Raw genomic sequence first — 22,419 nt, 5'->3', positions numbered from 1 at the left:
CTAGACCACTGCCCATTCATGAATTTGAAATTGCCTGGGAAATTAATAAGAGTTTATGTGGTTGTTGTATGTGTTGTTGATTAAATTATATTGGCTCAGATGTCCATGCCAGTAATTTATAGCATGAATAACACAATTTTATAAATGGAACTAACTTTATGTAGTTCCAGTTAACCTTTTTATTCTCCATCCCTATTTTCTAATAAGAAAGATTTTACAAAATATTTAAAATAAAATTCAAATACAGTATCTTCAGAATAAGCTAAAACCATAAGACCACAGAACTGAAAGTCATGAGGAACATTTCTAAGCATAAAACTACTTAAATTTTAAGATTATCAGGTTAGCATTACATTATACTAGTCCATCTCTGCATATACAAAAATGAAGGTTTGCATTTTTACAACAGTTGTAGAAGGAAAAGTTCTGTTGACACCTTCTCAGATAATAAAATATTTTTTCTTAAATCTCCCTTAATACATACTGGTCATAATAAATCTTAAGAAATACCTGACGTGGTTTCAGATATATAGTGAAAAGTAGAATGTTCTTGGAAACTTCCATACCAGGAATTTGTAAATATACATTCACTGGTATAGTACTATACGTTGACCCATCTTGTCTCAGTCTTAGAAATGGGATTATTTAGAAAAGACAGTCTTCTGTAGGCTTTTGTAATCCTGATAAGGATATTAATTAATAGTTACTTTAAAAAATAATTATGTGTCCCAATTTTCATGCTCAGTGCAGAAGATGAAGAAAGCACATAAGTACAAAGAAAAGAATAAAAAAACAAAAGCAATCATCACTGTCATGGCATCTTATGAAAAATAGTTTTGTAAATATTTTGATGTTTAAATAAAACTGCCATCTTAGGGTTTTATAGACTTTTAAAACTAAACAATTTTTAATATTTCACATGTTCAAAAGGACATTTTTAATTGACTACATAGATTCCATTTCTTTCCTGGCAAGCAGTCTTTTCACCATAAGTGGATGATTTGTTGAAGAAAATGTGGTAAAACTATTTAACCATAAAAAGGACAAAGAACATAAATGAACCTGGAGAACATTATGCTAAGTGAAATAAGCTAGTCATAGAGAAAGACACACCACATTCTCACTTGTATGTGGAAGTCTAAGACAACTGAACTATAGAAGCAAAGAATAAGAGTGGTGGTAACGAGTGGCCAGAGGATAAGGTGAATGGGAAAAATTAGTCAAACTTTACAAAATTGCAGTTAGAAAATAAATGATCACTACTTAAGGTAAAGAATAGGTTAATTGCCTTGATTTGATCCTGCTACACTGTGTACATCTAACATCACTACATCCCATAACTATATAATTAATAATTTTCAATTGCTGTTTTTAAAAAAATGAACTCATAATGGAATAAAGACATAGATGTAAAAACCAAAGCTATAAAGTTCTTCAAAAGAAACAGGTGTAATCTTTGTAACTTTCAATTAGCCAATAGCTTCTCTCTTTTAAGAATATTTATATTACTGTATCTTAGTTGTACAAATTAATAGATTTCATTATGACACTTTCATACATGTGTATAATGTATTTGATACTCACCTCCCCCATTACCCTGTTATTCCTCCTCCCAGTCATCTCCTTTCTCTTCCCAAATGGCTCTCCTTCAACTTGCATGTCTTTTTTTTACAAAAACTAAATTCTAGATTCACGTGTGAGAGAAAACGTGATATTTATCTGAGGATGGTTTATTTCACTTAACATAATGATCGCTAACTCCATCCATTTTTCTATAAATGGCTTTCTATATGAAATGAATAAAACTCGAAATTGTCTTTATTCATTCATCTGTTGATGGTCTCTTAGACTGATTCCTTGGCTTTTCTGAGTAATGCTCTAATAAACACAGGTATTTAGGTAACTATTGTATACTGACTTAGATACGTTGAGATATCTAAATGTATGGCTAGTTCATATGGTAATTCTATTTTTAGCTTTTTGAGGAACCTCCATACTGATTTCCTACATCCTGGCTGGGCTAGTTTACATTCCCCAACAGTGTACAAGATACAAGAGGTCTTCCTTCCCCGCTCCCCTCATTCTTCACACTGACCATCATTTGTTATTTTTTGTTTTCTTGAAGATAGACATTTGGAATGGAGTAAAACTGAATAACAGTGTCATTTTCATTTGCATTTTCTTGCTGGCTAAGGATGCTGTACATTTTTTCATGTGTTTATTTTCCATTTGTACTTCTTCATTTGAGAACTGTCCAGTTCATTTGCCCATTTATTATATTCATTTTGTATTTACTTTTTTTAGTCCTTTATGTATTCTGGAAATTAATCCTCTCTCTAGCAAAGGTTTTCTCCCATTCTGTAAACTGTCTTTTCACTTTCATAATTAATTAATATGAAGAAGCTTTTTACTTTGATGCAGTTCCATTTGTCATTTCTTGCTCTTATTTTACTGACCTATTGGAGTCCTATTCAGAAAGTTATTGCCTATGTCTGTAGCTTGAAGTGTTTCCCCCATGTTTCCTTTTAGTAGTTTGAAAGTTTCAAGGTCTTTCATTAAGGTCTTTGATCCATTTTCAGTTTTTGTACAAAGTGAGAGATATGGATGTACCTTCAGTCTTCTAAAGGTAGATATCCAGTTTTCCCAGGACCATTTGTGGAAGACAGTGTGTTTTCTCTAATGTATGTTTTTGAAACCTTTTGTCAAGAATCAAGTGACTGTAACTGTGTGGGTTTATTTCTGGGTCCTCTATTCTATTTCATTGGTCTATGTGTCTGTTTTGTGCAAATACCATGATGTTTCTATTTCTGTGACTTTGTATTATAATTTGAAATCAGGCATTGTGATACTTCTAGCATTGCTCATTTTACTCAGACTTGTTTTGACTCTTTGAGGACTTTTGTGCTTCCGTAGGAATTTTAGAATTGTTTTTTCTGTTTCTGTGAAGAATGTCATTGGAATTGTGATGGGGATTGCATTGAATCTATAGCTTCGTTTTGCTAACGTAAACATTTTCATAATACTCTGCTGATGTGTGAACATGGGAAGTCTTTCCATCTTTTAGTGTTTCTTCTATTTGTTTTCAATGTTTTATAGAGTTTTCATCACAGAGAGCTTTCACCTACTTGGTTAGGCTTACGGTTAGGTTTATTCTTAGGTATTTGTCCTGCCCGCCCTCCCCTCACCCCCCCCCCCGGAGCCCCCTACCCCACCTTGGCTGTGAATGGGATTGTTGTCCTGGTTTCTTTTTCAGCATGATTTTTATATCCTTCTTTGCTAAATGTATTCATCAGATCTAGGAGAACCTTTAAGTATAGAATCATATCACTTGGAAATAGGGATAGTTTGACTTCTGATTTTCCTATTTGTATGCCTTTCATTTCTTTCTTTTGCCTTTCAGCTCTGGCTAAGAATTCAAGAACTGTAATGAATGAGAGTTCAGTTTTCCTCCATTCAAAATAATTCTAATTATAGTTTTTTTGTACATAGCTTTTATTATATTAAGATATGTCCCTTCTATTCCTAGTTTCTTCAGAACTTTCTTTTACCATGAAGGAAAATGGAATTTTATCATTTTTTCTGCATTTGTTGAAATAACCATATAATTTTTGTCCTTGATTCTGTTTGTATAGTGTGTCTCAGTTTATTGATATGTGTATATTGAACCATCCTTATGTCCCTGAAATGAAATCAGTTTGATCATGGTAGATGATCTTTTTAATGTGTTGTTGAATTCTATTTGGAAGTATTTTGTTGGAGATTTTTCATCTATATTCATCAGGGGTATTGGTGTATGGTTTTCTTTTTTGTTGTGTCTGTCTGTGGTTTTGGTATCACAGTAATACTGGCCTCATAGAATGAGTTCGGAAGCATTCCTTGCCTTTCTATTTTATGAAATTGTTTGAGAAGTGTTGCTGTTAGGTCTCCTTTAAAGGGCTGGTAGAATTCAGCAATAACTGTGCAGACCTGGGCTTTTCTTTGTTAGGAGATTGTTTATACTGCTTCAATCTCATTACTCTCTATAGATCTATTTTGGTTATTTATATCCCTTTAGTTCAATTTTGGTAGGTACTATGTATCTAGAAATTTATCCATTTCTTCTAGAATTTCCCATTGAGTTTTCAAGATGTTAGTTTTCTTCTGAATTTCTGTGGCATCTGTTGTAATATCCTTTTCATCTCTAATTTTATTAATTTGGGCCTTCTCACCTTCTTTTGATTGATTAATTTGGTTAAGGGTTTGCCCATATTATTTTTTCTTTTCAGAAAATCAACTCAATTTCATTAATTGTTTGCACTGTTTGTTTGGTTTTTTTTAATTCTCCATTCATTAGTTTTCACCCTGATCTTTATCATTTCTTTCCATCTACTAATTTTGGGTTTGGCTTGTTCTTGCTTTTCTAAAAGCTTGAGGTGTATCATTAGTTTATTTAGTTGAGATCTCTCTTTTTTTTAGTATAGGCATTCATAGCTATAAGCTTCCCTGTTAGAACTGCCTTTGCTATATCCCACAGGTTCTGGTAAGTTGTGTTTTCATTTTCATTTGATTCTTGGAATTTTCATTTCCTCCTTGATTTCTTCAATGAACCACTAATCAAAGTATATTGTTCTATCTCCATGTTTTTGTATAGCTTCTGTACTTTCTTTTTGCTATTGATTTCTCATTTTATTACATTACTGTCTGATAAGATATAAGAAACTATTTCAATTTTTTTGTGTTTGTGAAGACTTCTTTTAAAAGTTGAGCATGGTGGTGCATGTCTATGATCCCAGCTACTTGGAAGCTGGAGGCAGGAGTATGGTAGGTTTGAGACCAACCTCAGCAAAATTAGTGAGGCTTTTATCTTGATAAAAAAATAAAAACAAAGAGGCTACAGAGTGGTATACTTGCCCAGCATGCACAAGATCCTCAGTTCAATCCCCAGTACCACCAAAAAACAAGAACAAATAAAAGAGAACTAAAATGTAATATATTGTGGAGAAATTTCCACAGGCTGCTGAAAAGGATAATGTATTCCACAGCTGTTGGATAGAATGTTCTGTAGATGTCCATTTGATTGATACTGAAGTTTAACTCTGAAGTAAGTTTGTTTGTTTTTAATCTAGATTACTTAATAGGAGTCATGCATTAAAAAGTCCCAGCATTATTATATCGGTTCAGTAGTATTTGTTTTATGCACCAATGTTTGTAGCATATTTATTGACAATGGTTATATCTTCTTCGTTTTTAATATGTAGTGACCTTCATTATCCCTTCTGATTTTTGCCTTGAAGTTTGCTTTGTGAGATATGGGTACAGGTACTGCTTTCTTTTCATTTCTGTTTTCTTAGATTATTGTTTTCTGTCTTTTCACTTTTGAGGTGTGTGTGTGTGTGTGTGTGTGTGTGTGTGTGTCTTTGCCAGTTAAGTGAGATTCTTGTAGACAGCCAACAGTTGAATTTCATTTTTTAATCCATTTAGCCAGTCTGTATCTTTTAATTGGAAGGCTAAAACTGTTCACATTTAGGGTTATTATTGAGAGGTAGATACTAATTTCTTCCTTCTTTATCTTAGAGGTTTGCTGGTTTATTGAGTTACTCATGTTTGAGTCTTTCCTACTTCTCATTTGCTCATCTATTCTCCTACTAAGATTTATGCTTTCCCAAATTCTGGTGCTTGTGTATATCTCTCTTTCTCGTCTGTGTGCTTATTCCTTTTAGTTCTTTCTGCAATACTGACTTAATGGTCATGAATTGCTTTAGTTCATCATGGAATGTCTTTATTCTTTGATTTTAAAGAATGTCTTTGTTAGGTATAATAGTTTTGGTTGGCAGTTGTTTTGTTTTAGGGCTTGAAATACATTCCCACTTCCCTGATCTTTGGGGTTTCTGCTGAGAGAGCTTGTTATTCTGTTTAGTTTGTCTTTGTAAGTAACTTGGGGCTTCTTTCTTGTAACTTTTAGTATTCTTTCTTTGTCATTATACTTTTAGCATTTTAACTATAATAAGACATGGAGAGATTCTTTTCTTGTTATGTCTATGTAGATTCTAAACAGGCAATAGTTTCTTAGATGTGACACAAAAAATACAAGTAACAAAAGAAAAAATAGATAAATTGAACTTCATCAAAATTAAATATTCCTTTTTCTACACATATATGAATATGGAACACTGAAACCGGTAAAGTCATTTTAAGAAGTGGAAAGGGGAAGAAAGAGGGAATGAACCAAACCAGGGTACATTGTACGCATATATGGAAATGTCACAACAAAACCCATGTACAACTATTACATACTAATAAAAACATTTGAAAAATTAAGTGTTTTCAACAAAGGGCACCATCAAGAAATTTCAAAGGCAGCCAGTTGCAGTGCAGAGGCTCAAGCCTGTAAATCGTAGGTACTTAGGAGGTGGAGATCAGGATTGTGGTTTGAGTCCAGCCTAGGTAAAAAGTTTTCAAGACCCCCCATCTCAACCAATGGCTGGATCCAGTGCCACGTGTCTCATCTCACCTCCATAGGGAAGCACAAATACGAAGATTATGGTCCAGGCTGGCCCAGACATATATGCGGAGACTCTATCTCAAAAACAACCAGTGCAAAAATGGCAAGGGTGTGGCTTAAGTGGTAGAGCGCCTCCTTAGCACGTAGGAAGTCCTGAGTTCATCCTCATGTTACCACAAAAAAAAAAAAAATTTACAAAGACAGAATGGGAGTAAATTTTCACAAATCATGTCTGGTAAGGGACTTTTATCCAGGGTATATATAAGGAATTCTTTACCACTTAACAAGGAAAAAATGCAGTCTGTGAAAATTAGATAAAGCATCTGCATAGACATTTCTCCAAAGAAGATATACAAATGGATAGTAAGCACATACAAAGATGCTTGGCATCTCTAGTCATCAAGGACACATGAGTTGATACCATGATGAATACCACATCATACTCACTACAAAGAGATGAAGACACAGAAGTGTGCCGTTGAGGATGTGGAGACATTGGAACTTCCATATATTTACAGTGGGCTTGTAAATAGTGCAGTTTGGCCCTTCCCTGAAAGATTAAACATTGAGTTACCATATGATCCAGCAATTCAATTTATTCAATTCATATCCAAGAGAATTGTAAATATGTCTACACAAAACTTGAACACAAAGCTTATAGCAACATTGTTTGTAAACAAAAAATGGGAACAACTGTACATTAACCACTGAATAGCTAAGAAAATGTCACACAAAAAAGATCATGTTATGTGATTTCATTATATAAAATGTCCAGAATCTTTGAAGACAAATAGTAGACTAATGGTTGTCAGGAGCTGGGAGGAATAGAAATAGGAATGGCTGCTTATGGGTTAAGGGTCTCATTTTGAAGTAATAAACATATTTAAAGTTAGATAACAGTGATGGTTGCACACCTCTGCAAATAGTCTAAGTGGCACTGACTTGTAGAATATAAGTGGGACAGATTATATCTCAAAAAAACATGACTTAAAAAAAAAAAGACATGTATGAGAGCATCTACTCGTGGAACTATTGTTAGGATAGCTTTGCTGCTTCTGCCATAATTTAAGGAAGGCAAATAAACTCTGATCATAGTTTTGCAAAGATGTCTATAAGGACTTACCTTATATGTACCTCTCACCTCTCACCTATACTTAAAAAAAAGGGAACAGAGAAGCCAGGCATGGTGGCATACTTCTGTAATCACAGCATTCACGATGAGAGAAGAGGATTGTGAGTTTGAGGCCAGCCTGGGCTACATAGCAAGGTCCAGAGCAGCCTGGGATAAAAGACCCTACCCTGTCTTTTTTAAAAAAAGGTTGAGTTAGCCAACATTTGTTGAGAAAGAGTGACTGGAATAGAGCATGGGCATGTAAAGGAACCCTCTTATAGTAGTCCACAGCCCCCAGGTTGAATAAATACTGTACTAAAATTCTTAAGTTGTACTAAAATGGCATGGCAACTTGCTATTCTTTGCTGAATTAAGACTTGTGTTGCTGCTGTGACTGCTTTTTACCACGTAGCTTTTAGAAGTCGAAAGGTGACTCTGAAAGGAAAACATTGCACCTCAGAAAGGGACTGCTTATACCAAAATTACTGTCATGTTTGGGAGAGGTAGAAATTTTATATAATCTGCATGTATTTAGAGCTCATTATTTTAGATACTTAGTGTAGTAGATTTTTAAAAAGAAAGCCTGTACATTGTAGAGAAATTCCAGAGCAGAAGACATTTCACATCGGTCCTATAGAAGTAAAAATTTATAGTACTAATTTCATTGTCATTAGAAGACTGATACTTTGAAATAGAATATGTGTCTTCTAGTTTTCTAGTTAGTGAAATTTGTCAGGCTTAGGATATAGACAACCAAACAGTATTCCAAATTGAATATGTGGTTCTTCTATGCAGAAAAGAAATGTTTAATTATTCAGACATGTATACAATCATACAGTTATTTTCACTTATTTTGAAAGTATTTATTACCTATTGGTCTACCCATACATTCCCTCAGTCTTTGAAGATACATATCACCTTAACTATATATTTTGATTTAGTTACCAAGTTTTGCTAGATGCTGGGCTCAGAACATAGAAGGCCTTTTGCCCTCAAGGAGTTCAAAGCTGGATTGAGAGGAGGAAGGGATCAACTGAGGGCCACAGAGGAAAGTATGTGTTACCCAGGAATCTGAGTAGAGTACAAAGGCTGTAGCATTCCATTTGGAGGTACTGCTATCAGGAAAGGCTTCATAGGAAAGATAATTCTTAAAAGCCAGGCATGGTAGCACCCAACTGTAATTCCAGCACTCAGGAGGCTGAGCAGGAGAAGAATCATGAGTTTCAGGTCAGCCTGAACTACAGAGTTGCAGGCCAGTATGTGAGACCCTGTCCAAAAAAAAAAAAAAAAAGATAAAACTGAATCTTGAGCATGGAAAGTTACTAAGTTACTCAGTATTTAGAGAGGGAGGGAATGGTTAAATCCTTACTGAAATAGGTCTGTTTTACGTTTATTATGATTGCCGTTTATGGTTTATGAATAGCGGGGTTGATGGAATATGAGTTTACCAGTAAAGAGAAGTATGGAACTGTAAGCAGTTGCCAGATCACATTAGCCTATGGGTATATGAAAGCAGAATTTTAAGCAGAGGGTTATTGTAGGTTTCTTTCACTTCATGCTCGCTTTGCTGAAGTTTGGCGACCTCTGGTGTTGAACTATAAAAAAGCAAGCCAGTGGAAGAAATGTATTTCAGAGCTTTTGTTAGGTGCTTCCTTTGGCTTTATTTCTCTGAAGACAATAATTATTAATTCATAATTCCTGATTTGATATTGCTCAGTGTCTAGATACATTTTTAATTAATTAAATGATAAAAGTACAAGAAATGTGGATGGGACCAGGTACAGTTAAAGGATTGATTTATTAGAAAAGAATGAACAGCATTCCCAAAGGGATGTGACTGATTCTTTCCATTTTTTCCACCCCCACCCCATGATGCTCAAGTTCAGTTACCATTTTTCACAAATTCCAAATATATAACCTATCTGGAGAAAATCAAGTAGAAATATATGCTTAACCTAATTAAAAACTTAATATAAAACCTAGATATAACAAAAGTTGAAGTAGGATAGTTGATTTGTCAAAATGTCTTTTATTTGTGGTACTGTTATAGATGGCCATGCATTCAGAATCTTTGTTTTTAGTCTGTCACTTGCTTACTTTTTAGCTTTAATATTGTCCTGTATATTACCTAGTCCTTATTCTCCACTCACTCTACTAGTGTGTATAGAATGTGCTTCTGACTAATCTGCCTTCTAGATTCCTTAAGTAAAATTAGCTTTTCTCTCTCCTTTTGGGACTTTTCCTGAACCTCTTCCTCATCCCAGTCAGTATTAACACTTTGACCCCTCACATTATCTACATTGATTTTTTATACTGATCTTTGCTTTTGCTGTTGATTTACATATGAGTCACTTGACAATAGAAGCTAAATAAATGTGGGGCTTTTTTAGAAGGGCGGTGGTTTGATTTTTTTTTTGGTGGGGGGAGGACTGGAGTTTGAACATAGGGCTTTATGCTTGCAAAGCAGGGGCTCTACCACTTGAGCCACACCTCCAGTTCATTATGTGTTAGGGACACATTGTGACATTTACAAAAGTGCTTACAATAATTAAATTCACCCACTCCATCATTCCCCTTTATCCTCTCCCCCCTCTTAGAATAGTTTCAGCAGGTCTCAGTGTTCCATTTTCATAAATGAGTACATAGTATTTCCACCATATTCACCTCCTTCACCTTTCCTTATGTCATCTCCCCTCCTGTTGGTACCAACCCTCCAGACAGGACCTATTTTACCTTCCTGTCCTTCATAAAATTTTTCCTTGATAATATCGTACCTTAACTTTCCTAAAGAATATGCAGATTGTATATAAAATAATTTTGATTTTAAGGTTTGACTGATATTTTTAGTGCTGGTTTTAAAATAGCATTCTAGGAGGATGAACATCTGATTTGTGTCATGTAGTAAAAGCAACACAAATTACACAATGGTCTTTTATAACCAAGTTAATATATAATTTACATATTATTGCATGTAAAAGTGTAGCCATTTTAAGTGTACCGCTTAATGAGTTTCAACAAACATACTTACCCCTGTAACTACCACCCTGCTCAAGAACATTTTTAGGGACTCGGGGGAGTTGTAAAATGTATATGAAACCTCCAAAGACCCTAAATTGCCAAAGCAAACTTGAGCAAAAAGAGCAAAGTTGGAGATACAGTATCTGATCTCTGAATGTAATACAAAGCCATACATTTTATGGTACTGGCATAAAAATTCACACATAGACCAGTGGAACAGAATAGAGAACCCAAAAAGTAGATCCACACATCTACAATCAACTGAATTTTGAAAAAGGCATCAAAAACATACATTAGAGACAGGAAAGTTTAAGAGTAGTGTGCTGGACCAGGCATGTGGTACACACCTGTAGTACCAGTCATGTGGGAGGTGGAGATGGAAGGATCACAGTTTGAGGGCAGTTATGGAAAAAATGTTAGTGAGACTCCCATCTCTACAGTAAAGCCAGGTAGGTAAGTGGGAGGCAGAGAGAGGAGGATCATGGTCTGAGGCTGGCCAAGCAAGAAGCAAGACTCTTTATCTTTTAGCCTAAAACTAAATGTGGTGGGGTCGGAGACCCTGAGTTCAAACCCTAGTACCACCAAAACAACAACAAAAAAAACCTTAGTCCTTAATACTTATAAGAAAGAAAACAGAAACAGAATGAAATTCTGCCATTTGCAGCAGCATAGGTAAAACCAGAGGGCATTGTGTTAAGGGAAGTAAGCACAGAGTAACCACACATTCTTACGCAGGCAAACTAAACAGTTAATTTCAAAGATGTGGTTATCAGAGGTTAGGAAGAGGGGATAAAAGGTCAAATAACGTTAAAATACAAGTAGATAGGCAGAATAACTTTCACAGCACAGCTGGGTGACTAGAGGTTGTAGCAATTTATTACATATTTTAGAACGAACTAGGAAAGAAGAGTTTGAAAGTTTCTACCACAAATACTAAATGTTTAAGAAGATGGCAATGCTAATTATCCAAATTTGATCATTGTATCAGATTCCCACACTATACCCAATACGTACAATTATTATGTATCAGTGAAAAAAATTAAACATATATTCACTATAGAAAAGGATTCAGGACATACCTTTTTCTACACAAAAGAACTTAGGTCCTTTTTTTTTTATGACATAGTCAATGTAGTTTAAGAAAGTTACTTTTTTAAAAAACTCTCTCGTGTTTTCTACCATTAATACTGGGGAGAGCATTTTCAGGAGTCATACCTGCCACAGACTAACTTTGAGACCTCAGTGGTCCTTAGGCTTCTTCAAGTGTACATTGAAATAATAAAGACCCTGTAAATTTTAAATGGGAAATAAGGTTGTCACAGTTACTAGCACAGTGCTTCTATATTCTAGGAGCTCAATAAATATTGCTTTCCATAGTTCTGTTTCTTACGTACTTTTTTGAAAAGAGAATTGATATTTGATATTTGTTGACTCCATTCAACTCATTTGAGGTGATTATAGTCAGCTTACTCTTCTCATGACTGAACTTACCTAGATCAGAAAGGAGTTCTTTGTGGCCAGCAACAGTTAACATCTTTCGGGCTTTACCCATCTCATTGTCCTTTAAATGATTAACTTCTTTGGCTTCCACTGTATTTTCTGTGGGACCTCTTCTAGCCACTTGAAATTCTGTCTTAGTCTTGTAAGAAAACTTCTCTTTTTCTTTATGCTTATGTCACGTAGGTCTACATCTTTAACACTCTTCTACTTGCTTTGCCTGTTAAACACTTTTATAGCCACCTATCTTCTATATAGCATGTACTTCCAAGCTATTTTTCTAGCCTCTAGCTCTCTTCTAAATGATATGCCTAATACTCACACTTGGTAGAGAAGAACTCTTTCTGATTCTTCCAAAACAGCTTGTGTCAATATTACTTTCTCTCTATGTCTGCTCCTTCATGCCTAATAACCTAAAACATTTTTTCATAATTACTAAAATTACAAACTGAATTGTTTCTACTCCAACCAGATCTCATAACCGGACTCTGATATTACCTCCTAATGTTGTACCCTAGAAGAGATTTAAATTATGAACCAACTCTGCTTTTAACTAGGTCTTACCTCTGAAAAAACAGATGCTCCTTCTATTTTTTTTTTTTTTAGTGGTTCTGGAATTTGAACTCAGTGCCTCATCCTTGTTAGGCAGACACTTTACCACTTGAGCCACTCCACCAGCCATAGATGCTCTTTCTGGGCCTCAGTTTTTCTCATGTTTAAAAATGTTTGCTCCAAAACAAACAATGAGCCAACTCAGCAGACTAGAACCCATGGCCAAATATAATCTGTACCTGTTTTTGTTATGGTTCCTTTAAGACTTAATAAGACATTTTAACAGCTTGTTTTAATTTATTTATCATTAGAACTCACTAACAGAAATTATTGCTTTTTTTCCTGTTTTGTTTTGGTTTTTGTGGTGGTAGTTGTTTGAACTTAGGGCCTCCCACTTGCTAAGCAGGTATTCTACCACTTGAGCCACTCCACCAGCCCACATTTTTTCTTTCTTGAGAAAGGACCATGTCATAGTAAAGTATTCTTCTTTAGTGTCATATTTAAGAGCTTTTTGAATTTTTTGTATTCTGTAGTACGTGGTGAATCCTGTTAGTCAGTTTGGGAAGAATTTGCCCTTAAAACTTAAAAATAATAAAAATAAAAAATAATTATAGTTAAATATTTAGCAAGAGAAATTAAATGTAGAACATACTGTGATGTTGATATGTCTGTTTCCCCATCTAATAACCTTAGCGATTCAAAATTATGTGACTGTAAATCAATGAAATCATTACCATATTGTTCTGGCAAGCTTCTTTATTTACCTAATTGCTTTTTTAGAGTAATTGATAGTGAATATATCAATGCCATTTTCATTTACAAGTTAGTAATTAAAGCTTCTTAAAAGTCACAAATCCACATTTTGAAGGTGAAGAACACAGCTGGTTAAATTCTGACAAGTAGTTTTAAGTATAATTAAGAATCCTTTTTATATCATTTCTGTTCATCAAAGCAGGTTATGTCCCAGTATGATCACAGATGTTTCCACATACATGTGCTAATATGTATTGAAGAGGGATACTACATGTGATAAAAAGGAGTAGAGTAAAACGTTATAAATGTTGGGCCTTAATGATAAATATATACTAACCTGCAACATTTTGAAATGCCTCAAAAAATAAAATGTGTTGATATATGTATAGAAGGTTGGAAATGCGATGAGCCAAATGTAGTAACTAGTTGGGTAAAATGTTTTAAAGGGCAGTGCCTCTGAATTTAAGGAAACAGGTGTAGGAGTGAACATACACATAGCACATCTTCTGGCTTTCGCATTAAATTAAAACTTTATATAGTAAGCATACCTTGTGTATTTTGGCATGTGTCTCAGCCATTTTGTTATTTATTTCATGGATCTACTTCTATGAAACATATAAAACAATAAAAATTTTAATGTGAGGAGCATCCCAACTCTTTTTTATACAGTGTAATTCTTGAATTCTCTCATGCAGCTCCTGTAGGAAAATAAACTAAATGTCTGGTGTCTGGTAACTCCAAGTAATCTGTGTCCATACAGTAAAAGGATATATTTACCAGTATTTAGCTATTACTACTTTTGTCATACTTACCAGCTCATAGAGTTAGGACTTTGTCATTGTTACATAGAGGAGGGCTGCACAACAAATAAGCACTTTTGTAAATGTCACAGTGTACCCCAGTACAACAATAATATAATAAATTTTTTAAAGAATCAAAAAATAAAATTTATTTTGTAAATTATTTTACATATTTGCTATTTATGAGGTCTTTATATATATTCTTTATTTTTAGTTGACACATAGTAATACACATTTGTGGGTTGATATTTCAGTATATGTATATATAATGTATATCATATCAGGGTAGTTGACATATGTCTTTTTATTAGAAATGTTCAGAACCCTCTGTAACAGCTATTTTGAAATACTCAGCTATTTTTTGTCAACCATAGTTAATACTACTGTGCTTTAGAACATTATAAAATTATTTTCCCTAACCATCCACACTACTAACCTATTAACCATCCTCCCCCATACTCTTCCCACGCTGTGGTAATCTTTGTTCTACTCTCTACTTCTTTGAGATCAACTTTTAGGTTTCATCTAAGTGATACTGATTTTTCTCTGCCTGAGTTATTTCACTTAATATAAATGTCCTTCCATTCCTACCATGTGTTGATGCAAATGACAGAATTTTGTTCTTTTTTATGGCTGAATAATCCATTGTGTATATGTACCACATTTTCTTTATCCATTCATCTGCTAGGTATGATGGGTACCTAGGTTGATTTGGTATCTTGGCTGTTGTGAACAGTGCCTCAGTAAACATGTGAGTGCAGATGTCTCTTCAGTATTTTCTGAATGATAAGAGTTCTTCATATATTCTAAATACTTTGCAGAATGTTTCTCAAATGTTTTCTTTGTCTGTGATTGTCTTTTCTTAAGAGTACCTTTTGAAGAACAAACCATTTAAAAGTTCAGTGAAGTTATGAAAGTTTTAATGGGGTCTAAAGAATTAGAACTAAGAAAAAAATGGAAATTGTCACTTTGCTCTGAGTGTTTTTAGAACTATCCCTGATTATTTATTCAGTGATTGGTACCACAAACTAGGTACTTGTACCCTTGCATTACTCTCCTTTAGTGCAACTATCCTTAAATTGTAAATGGTCTACTACTTTATTTCAATAAACTTATTTTGTACTAAGTCCTAGAGTTAAAAAGATAGGTCATGTATGGTATCTGTCTTCACAGTGTGCTCATGTTTCTTGCTTATACTTGTCTTGTGCAGCCAGGATCATGTACTTAACTTTGTCCCATGCCTAATACAGTTTTAGAAGCAAAGAAGTGCTCAATATATTTTTGCCTTCCATTATAATTACGCTTATTTCAGTATACAAATATGTGAGTTCTTTGTAGCAGGAAATCTCTTGTTTTCTGTGTCCTCCACAGATCCTAATGTAGTTCCTATATACTGGGGACACTCACCAAATATTCAGTGATTGAGCAAAATTAGTGATGACAGTACTTGAGAAGGTTCTCTGATTAGCACATTGGTAATCTAACCTTTGGCTATACCTTATTAAGTAAGTAAAAGATACTCTCATCTCAGATGTTTACCAGTGCAAATAAGTTGTTTTTCTAAACTGAATAAAGCTGCCTGATTTTCACCTTAAATTTTTTTGTTAGTTATTTGGTTGGTTAGTTGGTTAGTGCTGGAATCAAACTTAGAACCTCACATATTCTTTTTCCTTTTGGGGAACCTGTTTGAAATTAACCCATATACTATATGCCAGGCTGCAACACTGTGAAGCCAACTTAAATATTACTTTTCCTCCTTTCACACCTACCAACACCAGTGTTCAGATATGACAGGAAAGGGTATCAAAGGGTTACTTGAATATTTTTTAGTAATTTTTTATGATCCGGATTTAACATCAGTATTATCATATAAGTCTATCAAAGAAGATAATATAGCATGGAGTTTGTAGTCAGTTACAAATTAAAAGGCTTTGTCAAAGTATGCTGTATTTACTGAAATTATATGCTTTATTAAGTTTGAAATTCCCTTTTTTCATTAAAACCAATGCATTGAAACAAAAAGACTATTTGTAAGTGTACAAAAAAGATGGCAATAATTTCTTTATTTATCTAGGTCCTGGGAACACCAACAAGGGAGCAAATTAGAGAAATGAACCCAAATTATACAGAATTCAAATTCCCTCAAATTAAGGCACATCCTTGGACAAAGGTGAGTTAAGAGAGTACATCAACCAACAGTTAACTAAAACTTTGTCAGTGTTCCTAAACTAAACTATTTTGAAACCACATAGCTTCCCTAATACAAGTGCAGAGCAGTTCTGCATATAAAGATAGTTGAGTAGTTGTCTTTCAGTTTCATTGACTATGTATAGTTTTATTCCCGTTGATTTCCTATAGACAGTTTCCAGCTGGACTTTCATTTGCAAGGTAAGAACAATGTGCATATATCTTTAAAATATTGGAGCAGGATCTGATACATAAATTTTGGAAATCTAAAATTCAGAACTCAATTTCTTTATTTACATAGAGGTACATAGTTCATTATCATATAGCAAATAATAACATACATTTCATATGTTTTCTTTATTCCTTTAAGCCACTAAAATATATACCTTATTATAGATGATACTGTGTATTTTTATTTGTATTCCTATGGATATTTTGGGAGCTATTACAAAGCTGATGTATTCTGCCAGGAGTACACATTGAAAGCAGTTAGTATGTTTATAGGATGTCAGTAGCCATTGGAAAGCCTAATCTTAACATTAGATAGAACCAATTCTAAAGAGCACAATTACTTATTTGCTAGATGACCTTTTTTTGCTTTGATATTAACTGAAATTATTTTGAGAAAGATTTTATTTCACAGTTTTTTTTTCACCTCAGTTTGATTTGTGAAAGTAAGTATGCAGAGAAAACCATAGAATAGCTTAGGGTTTATAGTTAGAGTCAATCTCTAGCTTCCTTTTTTTGCAGATTCAAAAACTCTGGCCATAGATATCAAGTGAGTTATCTAAGACTATATATAGGTGTCTTGTGACAAAGTAAGCATTAAATTGTGCTTGTGCGTGGTGTGCATTCACATGTGTGCACACATATGTTTAAGTCTGGATCTTTTAAGCTTATAGTAATGTGCCAGGCACCATTTACATACATATATGTATATCATGTATTTTTTGTGGATTAGAAATGGTCAACTTTTTAGTATGTATTTCAAGAAGAGACTTTCTGTATTTAAATTGTCCACGTGGTAGAGCACCTACCCAGCAATCATAAGACCCCTGAGTTCAAACCCCTATACCACCAAAAAAAGAAAAATTCCATATAACAGTTTGTTTTGTGCATTGATAAGTTCATTTAGTTAGTTATAAGTTTTTTATAATAAAAGGTAATGTAATGTAGGCTATAGATAAATAAATTTATACTTCATAGAATCAAAGTAGGCCTGTTTCCTTCTCCCTCCCCCTCCCTTTCCCTCTTCAGTTGTATTATGATTCCAGCTACTTAAAGTTGTCACACTCTCATTACCTCTCTTTAGAAAATCTTTATGACTAGTTATTTCTTTCCTATTTGAAACAAAGACCTCAGTAGTATTTTAGTGTTTTGTAATAATATTTAGGCACTATCATTCTTTACTGGCCAGAAATCAAGGTGTTGCCCCCTTCGTTTTTAGGATTGATCATAAGCACTAGTCTTTGGTAAAGAGTTTTTACTTAGAGTGTGTTTTGAATTTGAGTCAGAAGATATTAGGGGCTGTCACATGGCTTTAAACCCAGAGAATCCCAGGTGACCTGATGGATTTGGGGGATAAGCTGCAGTTTGGATCCATTAAAGTTATTAAAAGTAAAAGTGTTTATAGTAAGTGATTAGAAGTATACTATGATGTCAACTAGGTTAAGGGGAAAGCAAAAAAAAAAAACAACATGGAAAACTGTGTATTGAATAAATACAAGGAGTTATTCCAAAACACATTTGAGTAAAAGGAGCGTGAATAATTTTATTTTCTTTGTTTTGTGTATCCATATTTCCATATATTCTCTAATAACCATATTTTCATGCGTGAAGAAAGGGAAATTTCATTTTTTGGTATAATCTTAAGTATTTATCATATGTAGAACACACAAATAGAGTGATGAAATTGAGATCATGGGATCCCAACAGTCCCCAACCTCATTTTCTCTCTCACTCTCTTTTTAATCAACACTACCACCTACATTAGTGTGTATCATATTCTGCATTTTTCCTCTGGATTATATCTTTCCAATACAAGTATTAGCCAGAGTGAAATGTGAGGAATGGTTGATTATAATTAAAATGCAGGTAACAGACTGGTCCCAGTGTCTCATACCTGTAATCCCAGTTACTTAGGAGGCAGAGATAAGAATTTTTAAGCCTGCCCTGAACAAAAACCAGACGCTCTTTGAGAGTGCCTGCCTAACAAGCATGAAGCCCTGAGTTCAAGCTCTAATACAGCCAAAAAATAATAATAATAAAATGTAGCAAACAGAAGAACTGTGGTAAAATGGTATGCTTCAAATTTTCCTTTGCCCTCTTGGATTCCTAATGTTTCTCTAATATCCTTAATGCTTTTCAAACTTAAATAATCTATATAAAAGCCCTTTTACTTAGGTCTCATTCCTATGCTATGCATAGATAATGTCTCAATTCTCTTATCTTTTCTGTTAAGATTACTATGAACCCTTTCATCTAGTGTTCTTTGACATAATTTGTTCTCACTTCATCTAAATGCATACTATGCAGTGAAAACTTCATACTATATAGTAAGTAGGTTTGTGTTAATTTCTCATTAGCACACAAAACTCAGAAGTTTTGTGGTTCCTTTCTCTCAGCTAGATGATCAAAATATGCCTGTTTTGATTTTTTTTAAAGTTTATTGTCCAAGTAAAAAATACAAAAATTGAAGTTCCTAGGGGTAGCTCCTTCTCATCCTATTATGACAGTTTACAGCAACTTGAGGAATTCTACCTTGGCTATGGAATCATTTAAAAGATGAACATTATGTTCTCTAAAAGGAGAGCATCTTGCCCATGGGGTCTGAAGAACAAGAGTATGAAAACAATAATTGCCTTTCCTTTATTGGTGTCTTTCATTAGAACCCACTCATTTCCTAAAGCTGTGGATAGGTGAAGCCTGGTTTCTTGGGCTGCAGTGTACTACTACAGCTAGATCCCCAGAATGATTAGCTTGTGTTTTCAAAAAAGCAGAAATAAAGAGTAAGGGAGAAAAAAACCCCAAAACTATCTGCCTTGGAACCAATGATATAATAATGCAGCTAAGTAGGAAAGCTAGAGAAAAACCAAAAACACTGAGATGATCCTGTTATAGAATCTTGAGAATGTAAAAATCCATCAAGTTGTCCTTGACCATTACATAATATTGATCGAAACTTGATTCATTAATAAAGCACTTGTTTAAGTAGTCTAGGAAATAGGTGCAGTTGTTTTCAAACAGAGACCATTAGTGGAAGTTGGAAATAAACCCCTCTGCATTGTTGTACACTTGGAGGAAAAAAGAAATGAAAGCAAAAAGCAGTGACAAAAGTAGGTTGAGAATTAAATACATTTAGAGATTGGTTTGGAAAGAAGCAAAGGAAGCTTAAATTCTAAATCCAATATGTGGAGGTATGGTTAAATGACAGGTTGTTAGATATGAAGTAAGGATTAAACACAGCTACTCCTGGTGTTTATGCTTCAACCATTTTCTTTTGTAAGGTAGTGGTTATCTGCCATGTCTTTTCTTCGGATTCTTTTGAAAATACAGCTATAACATGCTTATAAAGGATTATTTTATTTTAGTTCTAAATAAATGTGTAAGTTCTACCTCCAGAATACTTCTCTGATTTACCCTTTTTTTCTTTTTTTCTCTCTACCACCCTGGCCTTAGTTTAGGCTATTGTTATATCATAGAATTGTAAAATTAACCTACCTCCAAACTGATTTCACTCCTTCAGTTTTATACCATTTCAATCCATCCTACTCATTGCTGTCAAAGTCAGCATTCTGAAAAGTAGCTCTGATATTTGTCATTCCTTTTTAAAACTCTTCTCTTAATTCCTCATAGTGTTTAGGAAAGTTTGTCATAAATTACATATAATGAATGACAAGGGTGATTGTCCTGATTTATGCTTATCTAGTATAATTATAAATTGCTTATTTCTTTACTCTCAAAAGTGTCCTCATTTGGATGACACATTATTAATCACTTTGTTCTTAATCTTTTCTACCTTTACTTTCCAGGAAAAAGGTTGGTTCTGTTCCTGCTCCTAACTGTTTCCCAAGTTCCCCCAAATTCATCCATCCTTAAATGCATATTGTTAACAAATGACTTTAAAAGTTTAGTAGATTAGGGATTTCTAATATGATTACATTATTCTAGGACTGGGGGCATGACTCACATGGTAGAGTATCTATCTAGCAAACATGAGGCCCTGAATTCAATTGCCCAGTACTACAAAAAAATAAATGAAATTTTAAAAATTACATTATTGTTATGTGAGGGTTCTTCCCTTACCCCCCTCCCCAGTTTCTGTATGGTAAGTATCCTTTCTTTGGCCTGGTAATAAATAATCCTATGAGGTCAGACAAGGAAGACAGATGTCTGTATGTTCATTCAGAGTAATAGTAATCATAAGTGATAGAAATGGTTTGTGGAAGAAAGTAGACTAGAATCTCAAGGGCCTAATCTCTTACCCTTATATTAGGGTTATTTATTATATCAGCTGTATACAGGAATGTTGTTCAGCTTATAGTTTACTTTGAAAGACTACACACATTTTCTGGTCTAATGAACCTGTTTCCTAATTGTTCCCCAGGGAAAACACATTCATTTCTACCTCTTGCTGGTGTCTTTCCCACCCACCCTCCCAACCCATTCTTATTCTCTGCTTACCAAGTCTTAACCTTTTTCAGGATCTCAGGTCCCTCTTCTCATTGTCCCAAGTTCTCTATAATTATGCCTCCTATCTTATGACTTCTGAAATACCTAAGTCATACCATATGGTTATAGAGTCCCTAACTTCTGTTTTATAATGTTAGTGTGGATATGAATTACCTCAAAGTGTTTGTTACCAAGCTTTTGGCATATATGGTAGTTTAATACTCAGTAGTTAAATGTCCATAGGTTTGTAGGACCATAGGTCATTTGGTAAGTATCCCACAAAACATTATCCACAAAAGCCAATCCTTACATACTTGATTTCTTAGAACGCTCTTGACATGCTTCAGTGCAAATGAATACTATAATACTACTGTTGGAATTGATAAACCTCCAGTGCTGAAAACAGACACACAATTGACAAGGCAATTTTCTCTTGATCAAGAGGGTGCAAGCATGTGCTCACTCCCACTAAGCAAACACGGAAGCACAAAATGGATGACAATGCTCCTCCTTATATCCCTGATGCAGTTGTACCTGCCCCTCACCTGGGATTTGTCCAGGTCAGAGGTTCACAGTCTCCCTCAGTTGGCTAAAAGGCTTGGGGGATGGGTTAGGGCATGCAGTTTGGTGGGCAATGGAGTTGAACAGGAATCCGGAAGGAGAAGCAAGGACCATTTAAACATTTTAAACATGTAAGTCACCTAAGATGGCGACCTGAGGAATTTTTAAGAATCTAAGATGGTAACAAATACTTTGACAGAGAAGATCATTTTTCTTACACTACCAACTAACAGAGTAAGCAGAAAAATTGAGTTCTGAGGTCAGACTCTACTAATTATTTATTCTCTATGCGTTAAACATAACAAACAAAATTTTAAGACTTTCTTGATAATTTTGTTTTCAGTACAAAATTTTTCAGAACTTGACAAATTTATCTGTTTCAACTATTATTCAATACATTACTAAAAATGCCCTCAAAGGGGCCTGAAAAGTACAAAAGAGTATTTATTGTCAACTTTTTCTTTAAAGATCCACTCTGTCTACCTTTTTTTTTTTTTTTTTTTTCTGGCTTCTATATCTTACTCATTTCATTCACATGTGTGCTAGAAAACATAAAAAACATGTTGGGGTTTTCTGTTGGTTCATATGATTGCCACATACCTATTTCATTCTGTTGCTTATGATAAATCAGATTTGATGTTATTACTCAATACCCTCTGCCCTGAACGCTCTACTCATTGTCACTTAGCTTGTGAATACATAAAGTATGCTCACTACTGAAGTTTCTCTATTAGTGCTGGAATTGCCACTTTCTCTTCTTTCTAATCCTATTGTGTGCATAGGTTTCT

The 22,419-nt window shown here is 34.2% G+C and overlaps 1 protein-coding gene and 1 non-coding gene across 3 annotated transcripts in view; one reads left to right on the top strand and one right to left on the bottom strand.

The window, feature by feature from the left end:
* The window catches only part of Gsk3b (glycogen synthase kinase 3 beta), a 173,181-nt gene that overhangs the window by 112,056 nt on the left and 38,706 nt on the right, over positions 1-22,419 (top strand). For both annotated transcript variants that reach the window (XM_074073238.1, XM_074073237.1), the window contains exon 8: positions 16,287-16,382. In XM_074073238.1, coding sequence (XP_073929339.1) covers positions 16,287-16,382 — 96 coding nt within the window. The remainder of the gene's footprint in view (positions 1-16,286; positions 16,383-22,419) is intronic.
* Positions 15,893-16,024, bottom strand: LOC141423722 (small nucleolar RNA SNORA61). The gene has a single exon (XR_012448542.1). It is a non-coding gene; the product is annotated as a small nucleolar RNA SNORA61 (small nucleolar RNA).

Source organism: Castor canadensis, chromosome 5 (assembly GCF_047511655.1).
Source record: "Castor canadensis chromosome 5, mCasCan1.hap1v2, whole genome shotgun sequence".
Lineage (NCBI taxonomy): Eukaryota > Metazoa > Chordata > Mammalia > Rodentia > Castoridae > Castor > Castor canadensis.
Note: the sequence above shows the minus strand (reverse complement) of the source record. Positions and strands in the feature narration are given on the sequence as shown.